General features: G+C 57.2%; 2 protein-coding genes across 2 annotated transcripts in view; both read left to right on the plus strand.

Annotated features, from left to right (window-relative positions):
- Positions 1–2,816, plus strand: part of Phldb3 (pleckstrin homology-like domain, family B, member 3) — a 15,834-nt gene extending 13,018 nt beyond the window's left edge. The window contains exons 9-11 of the mRNA XM_013032607.1: positions 522–741; positions 1,109–1,194; positions 2,468–2,816. Of these exons, the coding sequence (XP_012888061.1) occupies positions 522–741; positions 1,109–1,194; positions 2,468–2,602 (441 nt within the window). The 3' untranslated portion in view covers positions 2,603–2,816. The remainder of the gene's footprint in view (positions 1–521; positions 742–1,108; positions 1,195–2,467) is intronic.
- Positions 2,817–7,292: 4,476 nt separating this feature from the next.
- Lypd3 (LY6/PLAUR domain containing 3) overlaps positions 7,293–10,748 on the plus strand; it is a 5,333-nt gene continuing 1,877 nt past the window's right edge. The window contains exons 1-5 of the mRNA XM_013032608.1: positions 7,293–7,396; positions 7,789–7,920; positions 9,006–9,176; positions 9,488–9,649; positions 10,517–10,730. Coding sequence (XP_012888062.1) covers positions 7,300–7,396; positions 7,789–7,920; positions 9,006–9,176; positions 9,488–9,649; positions 10,517–10,730 — 776 coding nt within the window. The 5' untranslated portion in view covers positions 7,293–7,299. The remainder of the gene's footprint in view (positions 7,397–7,788; positions 7,921–9,005; positions 9,177–9,487; positions 9,650–10,516; positions 10,731–10,748) is intronic.

Below are 10,748 nucleotides of genomic sequence, written 5' to 3' on the forward strand. Positions count from 1 at the left end.
GGCCTGGGCGCTGTCCCTCAGCTCTTCAGCTCAAGGCTAGCACTCTACCACTTGAGCCACAGCACCACTTCCGGCTTCTTTCTTTTTTGCTTATGTGGTGCTGAGGAATCGAACCCAGGGCCTCAGGCATGCAAGGCAAGCACTCTACCACTGAGCCATCTTCCCAGCCCCCCAAACCCAATCTTAAGGAATAAAAATCTAGGCATCATGGGGCTGGGAATGTGGCTCAGTGGTAGAGTGCATGCTTAGCATGTGTGAAGCCCTGGGTTCGATTCCTCAGTACCACATACACAGAAAAGACTGGAAGTGGTGCTGTGGCTCAAGTGGTAGAGTGCTAGCCCTGAACAAAAGAAGCTCAGGGACAGTGCTCAGGCCCTGAGTTCAAGCCCTAGGACTGGCAAAAAAAAAAATAATAATTAAAAAAAAATAATTAGGCATCATGGCCTGTTGGCCAGGTCTCCAAGCTTTAGGAACCCCGTTTCCTGGCTCCCCAGTAGCTACCACGTCTCCACTCTCTGCAGGCCCCACCCACGCCCCCACCACGCCCCTCTGGGCCTCGTGTCCTGGACCTCCGGCAGCACCTGGAACGCTGGGGTCACAACCCCGAAAGCTGTCCCCACGTGAGGGTGTCCGGGGGCTGCTGCCGTGGACCTCTGGTGAAGATGGGGGGCCGCATCAAGACCTGGAGGAAGCGGTGGTTCTGCTTCGACCGCCAGGCCCGCCGCCTGGCCTACTACGCAGGTAAGCCCCGCTGGCTGCGGGGTCCGGGCTCCAGGCCTCACCTCTGGCTGGCACCCCGGGGAACCCGGGCCCCAGCCTTCCAACCTCAGGGCTCCACACGCCAGAACCATACTCACCCCCGTCCCACCCCAGGATTTGGGAATTGGGGCCCCGGCTCCATCCTGCTCTTCTCCAGGGTCCCCCCTCAGCTCCCTCCAAGACCACCCTTATGGGTGCAATCTGGACACCTGCACCCACCTAGCTTGAATAGGAATTCACCCTCCAGCCTTGGGACTCCAGACCCCTCCCCTTCCTCCCTCCCCCAGTGCAGTCCCACCCCACCACCCATTCGCACCTCCACCACCTGTTTCTTCTCTCCCTCCATCAGACAAGGAGGAGACCAAGCTCAAAGGTGTCATCTACTTCCAGGCCATTGAAGAAGTCTACTATGACCACTTACGCTGTGCCTTCAAGGTGGAGTGCCCCCAACCCTATCTGTGGCTCCTCCGAGCTCCAGAGTAGCTGGGATTACAGGCGTGTGGCACAGAGCCCAGCCCCCCAGTTGTTTCCCTCCCCTCTGCCTGTAAAAGTGCCAGGGTAAAAGGTTCAGTGTTGGCAACTGATGTAATCTGTGGGGTGCTCTGTGGAGAGGACCCAACACAAGGCTTTCTAAAGCTTCACTTGCAATCCCAGCTGTGTGATGCCAGAAGACTGATTTTGCCAGCCTTAGTTTTCTTATCTGTGAAATGAGCAAACTTGGACGCACTCTGGGCTAAAATATAGACATAGATGATACCTACAGGTTGGGGTTGGCCAGTAGGTGGCTCAGTTAAATGGATTTTAGACACTAACATTTCTCAGTTGCTAACCAGGAGGAGGCTAGATTATTTTTTGGGGGGGAGGGAATGAGGGAATTTATTACTTTTTATTTTTGTGGGTTGTGGAGCTTGAACTCAGAGCCAGGGCACCATCCTTGAGTTTTTCTGCTCAAGGCTAGTGCTCTACCATGTTAAGCCACAGCTTCACTTCCGGTTATCTGGTGGTTAATTGGAGTTAAAGAGTTTCACACACTTTCCTTGCCTTGGGCTGGCTTTGAACTGCAATCCTCAGATCGGAGCCTCCTGAGTAGCTAGGATTACAGGCATGAGCCATTATCTACCACCTCAGGAGATGGAATTTAAATGTCTGTATTTCTAGTGTAATAAGGCTGGGTAAAGGGCTTATATGGTTGGTCCTTTTAAAACTCCTTTGGTTCCTGGTGTAGTGATGTCATTTTACATAAACGTTTCTTTTTTACATTTTTTTCTGTAATCCTCTTAACCAGTGAGGTAACTAGCACTCTTTGTTATTTATTTAGTGCCATTAACGGGGCTTGAACTCCAGGCCTGGACACTTCCATGAGCTTTTTCTTGCTTAAGGCTGGTGCTCCCCCTCTAGTCACAGCTCCACTTCCACCTTTTTTTCTGGGTTAATTGGAGATAAGACAGACTTTCCTGACCAAGCTTGCTCTTCAGATCTTAGGCTCCTGAATTGCTAAGGATTACAGGGCTGACTGTCAGGCTGTGGCTTGAACACTCTTTAGCAAGACAAATGGAAAAAACCCAGACCAGGAACTTGAGTAACTTGACCAAAGCTACCCAGCCAGCAAGAGGCATGGGAGGGGTTGGAGTGCAGGCTGGGGAAGGGGGTGGGGGGAATGGAGGGGGGAGCAGCGCCTGTCTCCCTAACCCCCCTTTCCTACTTGCAGAGCCCCAGCCCCCGCCTGACGTTCTGCGTCAAAACCTACGAACGCCTTTTCTACATGGTGGCCCCGAGCCCGGAAGCTATGCGCATCTGGATGGACGTCATTGTGACAGCTGCAGACGAGAACCACGCCCCCTGAGCCTTGACCACGCCCCCACGACGTCCCTTGAGAGCCGGCCCCCTTCCGCTCGTGCCTATAGGCGGCCGGGCCACGCCCATTTCCGGAAAAGCCTGGTCCCACCCGTTCGGAACTCTCGCGACGCGGCTCAGCGGGCCTGAGCCGCGGAGGTCGCGGCGGCCGGTGGCGTTCCCCCGCCCGGGGCCGGGGGAGCTCGCGGGGAGCGGATGCGACTATTTATTGGTGCTTCTGTGATACCGAATTAAACGTGAGGAAAAAAACCCAACAAACCCTGAGGTTTCCACGTGGGTCCTGCGTGCAGGGGTGCGGGGTGGGGGTGGGGGATCAGCAATGCTGACCTTTAACCCCTAGGGTCATGGCTGGAGGAGGGGCCTCCGGTAACCTCTCGTGGTTTGGGGGTTTGCACCTCCCACCTCCTTCCTCCGGCTGGACTCCCCAGGTCCTCATCCCCGGCCTCCTCCCGCTCCCCAGCTGGCCTCACACCCCGGGTCTCCCTGCCTCCACCTCTCCCCAGGGCTGGGGTTACAGGTGTGCCTTAACCACACTGGCTGTCCTGACAGCCTGGGAGGTTTCCCGTCCCTTGGCGCCCTGGCTTGGGAGGATGGGTCCCCGCCCCTCGGGGCTGGGGGCCTGGCTGTTCTCATGACCTCTGCACTGCAGGGCAGAGCCCAGTCCATTAAGGAGAGAGGGAACTGGGTCCCTACGCCCCCTAAGGGCCGGTGTCAGCTCTGTTTAGGAGCCTCACACTCCACCCAGCTCAAGTGCTGCACACGCCCCGTGTGTGATGGTTCCTTTCCCAGGATCCCCTGAGTCTCCTACTTTCTCTAGGTTTCTCCTTCTACTTCTGCCTTTAGTCTCTCAACAGCTTTCACTGCCCTGAACACCTACACTGGGGCTGATTTCCATTATTCTTGAGCCCTTGATACTTGGATTTGAACTCAGGATTTTATGTTCTACCACTTAAGCCATAACCCCATCCCTTTTTTCTTTTACCTTTTAAAATAAGGTCTTGTTTTGTGCCCTAGGCCGACCTAACCTGCATAGTGATCCTCCTATTTATACTTCCCAAGCAGCTTAGGATGACAGGCACACACCAACGTGTTCAGCCTTTTATCTTGCTTACGTGGTTCCTCACATCTGGCCTCCAACCACAGCCCTCCCCATCTCAGCCTCCCAAGGAGCTAGGATTATGGGCCTGTAACACTGCCTGGCTATCCATCTGAACAAATTCTTTATCCTTGGGTGCTGTCCTTGACCTATTTTTTCTCAAGGCTAGCATTCTACCATGTGGAGCCGCAGTGCCACTTGTGGTTTTTGAGTGGTTCATTGCAAATAAAGAGTCTCATGGGGACTTTTCTGCCTGGGCTGGCTTTGTACTGTGATCCTCTGATCTCAGCCTCCTGGGTAGCTAGGATGACAGGTATGAGCCACTGGTGCCTGGCTTCTTCATCACTTTGTCTTTGAGTGTGTGTTTTGTTAGTGGAGTGTGGTGGTGGGATTAGAACCCCAGGTCACCAGTGGGCCTACCTCCTGCTGCCTGTCAGTGCCCCGGGACAGGCTCTCACCCCCTTGGCATCCTGTCCTGGCTCTGTGCACCACTGCCACTTCTATTGGGCTACTCTCTTCCAGAATCTTTGCAGTGAACTTGGCAGGAGGGAGCAGGAAGAGCTAGCGGAGGCTGGGGGCTGGAGCCCAGTGGCCTCCAAACCTTCGTGGAGGCTGGGGTAGAGTGACAGAGCTGTGAGCGCTGCGTCCCATCCTAGCCGGGTAAAAATTAATAAATACTTCATAAATACAAACTGGCTGTGTTCTTTTGGTCCGGGGCCAGGTGCAGGTCAGGCCCCAGCATCCAGGCAGGCCCCAGCACGAGCCTCTCCACCCTGGGCCCCTCCCTCCGGCCCAGAACACTTGGCTAGTTCTTCCGGTCTGGCCAGTTAGGGTTCCTCCCTGAAACTCTCACGCCGGCTGCAGAGGAGGCTCGGTGGGGCCTCCTGCTCCCCAGACAAGGCCAGGGTATCACTCTGCCTGCCACTCACTGGCATGGTGGGGAGGGGTTTAGAGCCATTTGAGCAAAGAAGAAGCTGCAATTCAGAGAGGGCAATGCAGCTGGTTGGGGTCGCACAGCAAGAAGGACGCTGAGGCACGATTGACCAATTTGTCCAATTCCAGCCAGTCTCCCCTTTTACCAGGAAAGACAGCCCCTAACTTCAATATAAATGGGTCCTAAAGCCAGTGCTTAGGAGGCTGAGGCAGGAGGATTGAGAGGTAGAGGCTAGCCTGGACTACACAGTGACACTTCATCTCAAAATGAAGATGATGAGGATAATAATGTACACTTTGGAGTGTCAGAAAGAAGACACTTCTGCAGGGTCACACAGTGAACCGGAATCAGGCTGGGAGACAGGATGACTTTATAAGAAGTCATTCACTTTCGCTGTCCAGCCTTCGCTGCATGACAGGTGACCCCACCTAGGTGACTGAGGTGTTTGTCATAGTTGGGAACCCAGATGCCTGAGTCTGGGGTGTAGATACCTTTATGAACATAGCCCGCTATTTTCTGCCTTCAGACACGGAGCCAGCCAGCGGGAGCTGACCACCACTTCCCTCGCTGTATGAACAACTTGAACTAATGTCTCCCTCCCTGGGGTCTCAGTTTTCCTCCTCTGAGAAATGGGTACTTTCTCCACTCCTGCAATGGGAATTGAAGACTAGGTTGTTTGTCCAAAGGCCAGCATCCTGTCTGGCACAGAGCAGGAGCTCAAGATGATCAATCACTAATTCATAATCATAGTAATAGCAGTCTCTTTAAACCAAAAATATACTTTTAGAGCACTTAGAAATATCTAGTGCTGGGCTGGGAAGGTGGCTCAGTGGTAGAGCACTTGCCTTGCATGCTCGAGGCCCTGGGTTCGATTCCTCAGCACCACATAAGCAAAAAGAAAAAAGCCGGAAGTGGCGCTGTGGCTCAAGTGGTAGAGTGCTAGCCTTGAGCTGAAGAGCTGAGGGACAGTGCCCAGGCCCAGAGTTCAGGCCCCACAACTGGACCCAAAAAAAAAAAAATATCTAGTGCTGAAAACCGGAAGTGGCGCTGTGGCTCAAGTGGTAGAGCCCTGGCCTTGAGCTAAGGAGCTGAGGGACAGCGCTCAGGCCCAGAGTTCAAAACCATGACCAAACAAAACAAAATAAAAAAAAAGGAGTATCTGGTGCTCCACAGGGGCTTCAGTTCATTTCCACAGGCAGCCTGATTGGGTATATACTATTAATTCCTATTTTAGCTGGGCGCTGGTGGCTCACACCTGTAATCCTAGCTACTCAGGAAGCTGAGATCTGAGGATTCAACGGCTCAAAGCCAGCCCAGGGAAGCAAAATCGGTGCGACTCTTATCTCCAGAAAACTGGAAGTGAAGCTGTGGCTCAAAGTGGTAGAGTATGAATCTTAAGTAAAAGAGCTCAGATGACAGTGTCCAGGCCCTGACAAAAAACGAAAAGAAAAACAATCCCTATTTTAAAGCAGGCTCTGGGGTTCACATTGTCATTCTAGCTACTCAGGAGGCTGAGATCTGAGGATCACTATTCAAAGCCAGCTGGGACAGGAAAGGCCATGAGACTCATCACTAATTAACCACCAAAAATCTAGAAATGGAGCTGTGGCTCAAATGGTAGAGTGCCAGTCTTGAGTGAAAAAGCTAAGGGACAGTATCCACCTGGTTTTGAGTTCAAGCCCTTATAGGGGCACAAAAACAAACCAAAGCACCCACAAAGCAAGCCTGTTCATGCCCTCAGTTGACTCTGACCCTGTCAAAGGTCCCCCATCATTTTTTCCCCTGTGAGGCTTGAACTCTGGGTCTGGGTACTGTCCCTAAGCTCTTCAGCTCAAGGCTAGCTAGCGCTCTACCACTTGAGCCACAGCGCCACTTCCGGCTTTGACTTTCCTGCCGAGGCTGGCTTTGAACCATGATCCTCAGATCTCAGCTTCTTGAGTAGCTAGGATGACAGGCCTGAGCCACTAGTGCCGGCTCCCCCATCTTTCTCAGAGTTGATCCCTGTCTCTCCTCAGGGCTTGTGCTTGCCTGACTCTTCTGTCCAGGTTCCCCCTTCTTCTCTGGGGCCCCCAGAGCTCCCTGCTCTGGAGCTTATAGCCTGAGTGCAGCGCCCTGCCGGCCTCCAGCTCCTTCTGGAACAAACCTGAGGTCCCAGCTTGGGTCTCCTCCCCCAGTGTCCACTGCACCCTCCTCTGGGTCCCCAGCTCCGCCGCCCCCCATCGCCCTTGTCCCTGGAGACTGCGCTGGCATGGTTGCTTGGCTCGGATCTGTCCCCTGGTTCCTTCATTGGCAGTTACTGGGGTCCCTGGGCCCCCAGTGGCTGGTGCATGGTGATCGGTGGGGAGCCCCTGCCTCTCTTTGGGGCTCCTCACACCCACACAGACTTTCTCCTCCGAGGGGGGGGAATTCCAAGAGACTTTCAAGAGAGTGGCCTCCCGCCCTTTCTCTCCTTGGCACCCGCACAGGGGCCGCGGTGCCCGGGGGTGACGCACGCGGGGCGGGCGCAGGCCCGCACCCACGGCGGACGCTGACTTCGCCCGGTTGGGCAAGGCTAAGGTTGCCCCGGGGGGAGGTTACTCATCCGGGGTTCAGGTAAGAGGGCCCCGGCTGCGAGGTGGCACACCCAGGGGGGACGCCGAGGAGGAAGGACGCAGCCATGCTCCCCGCCAGGAAGGCGCAGGTCCCGGCTGCCACCCGAGGCGCAGGCCGGCGGCCGCTGCTGCTGCTGCTGCTGCTGCTGCTGCTCCACCAAGGTGCGTCTGTGGCCTGATTTGGGCGGGGGAGGGCTCCTATGGCTGGGGTATCCCCACTTCCTACACAGAGACGTGGGGATTCTGGGGACTGGGGAGCAGAGCCCTCACATCTGGAGCAAAGGACTCCAGGGGACCGTGGAGGGGCGCCCCCGGTTCTGTTTAGGGGGAGCTATGGGAAGCACCCTCTGCCTCCTCCATCCTGAGCAGTTATGATTAGGGAGGGGTCCCTTGATGGCAGAAACCCCCCCCCCCGCAATTCCCACAGGCATACCTGAGCTGGCACACCGTCCAGAGAGCCCCCAGGTTTGTGGGAGGGCATGTCTCCCTGTGTCTCCCTGGGTGGGGGTGGCTTTGAACTCACTGCTGCTTGGCCTGGGACCCCCCCCCCCCAGGAGCCCAGGCGCTGGAGTGCTACAGCTGCGTGCAGAAGGCCGACGACGGCTGCGCGCCGCACAGGATGAAGGCGGTGAAGTGCCCGCCCGGCGTGGAAGTCTGCACCGAGGCCGTGGGGGCGGTGGAGACCAGTGAGTGAACCCCTCCCACTCCCCCAGCCCAGCCGACCCACACCCTTCCTTTGGGGGGGGCTTCGGTTGGGTGACAGCTGGGAACATGGTGTGAAATGAGGTACACCTGATCCATTCTCGCTCCACCTCTGACACCCACAGATGTCTTTTGGGGGGCCACCAACCAGATCTGCTAGCCAGTGGGGCTGAGGCTGGGTCTCCATGTAGTCCCTCCCCTGTTCCTCCCGAGTGGCTAAAGCCACTCCCTCCCCCCCCCCACCGGTGACCCTGTACCTGCTTTTGTTTTGTACTGGTACTAGGGTTTGAACTCAGGACCTCCAGCTCTTGCCTGTCTTTATGACCGAGCCACAGATAAAGGTCTCTTGCACTTTTTTACGGGCTTCAAACCAGCTTCCTAAGGAGCCAAGATTAATAAGCACTCAACTTTCAGCACCTTCTTTTGGTCAGTTTCTTGGTAGTTTTCTCTGGGTTGGTCCCAGGTCTACTTTTAGCTCTCTCCTTTTGATTCTTTTTTCTTTTCTGGCCAGTCCTGGGGCTTGAACTCTGGGCCTGGGCGCTCTCTCAGCTCTTCAGCCCAAGGAGAATGCTCTACCACTTGAGCCACAGTGCCACTTCTGGTTTTCTGAGTGGTTTATTGGAGATAGGAGTCTCATGCCTTTTCCTGTCCAGGCTGGCTTTGAACCGTGATCCTCACATCCCTGAGCTCTACCATTTGAGCCACAGCACCACTTTTGGCTTTTTCTGTATATGTGGTACTGAGGAATCGAACCCAGGGCTTCATGCATGCTTGGCGAGCACTCTTCCACTAAGCCACATCCCCAGCCCTCTGTCCTGTTCTGTCTGTTTGCCTGTGCCTCACGCTCCCCATTGCTCTCGGCTCTGAGATGCCCCCTCCACCCCACCCCAAGCCCCCAAGGCCCCTGTCTCCTTCAGGGATTGGGTGTGAAGGCCCCGCCCCGAGGTGGCCCCGCCCACCGGCTCCTCCTCCAAAGACCACACCCAAAACTCATCCCGTGGCCACGCCCCCAGTGCCGGATCCCAGTGGCCACGCCCCAGCCACGAACCCCGCCCCTCCCTCTTGGCAGTTCACGGGCAGTTCTCAGTGGCAGTGAGGGGCTGCGGTTCGGGACTCCCCGGCAAGAATGACCGCGGACTGGACCTTCACGGGCTCCTGGCCTTCATCCAGCTGCAGCAGTGTGCCCAGGACCGATGCAACGCCAAGCTCAACCTCACCTCTCGCGGGCTAACCCCTGCAGGTTCGCATCCGGGTGGCTGTGGGGGCGGGGCCACCACACTTAACCACGCCCCGTGGACGGGTTCAACGTTCCTGGCACTTTTGAGGGGGAGGGGAAAGTCCGGGGGCGGGGTTTGAATTCAGGTCCTGGGCTGAGTTCCTGAGCTTTTCCGCTCGAGGATGGAGCTCTCCCAAACCTGGGCCACCCAAGTTCCGCGTCTGGATTTTTGCTGGTTAATCCTGAGCTGGTTTCGAACCCGGGATCCTCAGATCTCAGCTTCCTGAAGAGCTGGGATTACCTGTCGATCTTTTCCTGACGCCGTCCCCCGGCAGGCAACGAGAGCGCCTACGAGCCCAACGGGGTCGAGTGCTACAGCTGCGTGGGGCTCAGCCGGGAGCAGTGCCGGGGCTCGGCGCCCCCCGTCGTGAGCTGCTACAACGCCAGCGACCGCGCCTACACGGGCTGCTTCGACGGCAACGTCACCTTGACGGCAGGTGAGCGGCCCGGAGCTGCCCTCCAGGGGCGGGGCATCCTGCACGCAGGGGCGGGGCATCCTGCACGCAGGGGCGGGGCATCCTGCACGCAGGGGCGGGGCATCCTGCACGCAGGGGCGCGGGGCATCCTGCACGCAGGGGCGGGGCATCCTGCACGCAGGGGCGGGGCATCCTGCACGCAGGGGCGGGGCATCCTGCACGCAGGGGCGGGGCTGGGGGCTCACAGGGAGGATCCGATCCGCCCCACATCCGACGCCGCCGAGGACGGTGCTGGGGCCCGGGGGCCGGTCTTGTCCTGGAGCATCTTGGGAAATGCAGCTTCTCAGCTTCTATCCCTGGAAGCAAGATCAAATTCTAGGCCCGGTGTCCTGACCCCCGCGGGGAGCTGGGACGTGTCGTTCTTTTTCTTTTCTTCCTTTTTCTTGGGCCGGTCCTGGGACTTGAAGTCAGGGCCTGGGCGCTGTCTCTGAGCCTCTTTGTGCTCAAGGCTGGCGCTCTACCCCTTGAGCCACAGCGCCACTTCTGGCTTTTTGTTGGTTAATGGAGGATTGAGTCCCACAGACTGTCTTATACCCAGGTTGGCTTTGAACCTCGATCCTCAGCTGTGGTTCTGATTTTAAATTTGAACGGGGCTGCTGGTTGGTCCTGGGGCTTCGCTGGGATCTTTGGAGTCGGGGGGAGCGGGGTCCAGTCCCAGTCGAGCCCTTGTAGTTCTGGCTGCTCTCACTGCACTATGTGGGAAACAGGGGTCCCCACCTGTGGAGGATTCTGGAATGGCACGGCTTCAGAGTCAGGACCAGTTTGGGGGATGGGGTTCTTCGCTCTTCGGCTATCAACAAACCGACCTTCCCGTGTCCCCTCCTGCAGCGAATGTGACGGTGTCTCTGCCGGTGCGGGGCTGCGTGCAGGACGAGGAGTGCACGCGGGATGGGGTGACGGGCCCGGGGTTCACCCTCAGCGGCTCCTGCTGCCAGGGCCCGCGCTGTAACTCCGACCTCCGCAACAAGACCTACTTCTCCGCCCGGATCCCCCCGCTCGTGCTGCTGCCCGCCTCGACCTCCGCCGCGCCGGCGCCGACCACGCGGGCCGCCGCCCCCTC

The sequence above is a fragment of the Dipodomys ordii genome, unplaced genomic scaffold (genome assembly GCF_000151885.1).
Source record: "Dipodomys ordii isolate 6190 unplaced genomic scaffold, Dord_2.0 Scaffold156, whole genome shotgun sequence".
Taxonomy (NCBI): Eukaryota; Metazoa; Chordata; class Mammalia; order Rodentia; family Heteromyidae; genus Dipodomys; species Dipodomys ordii.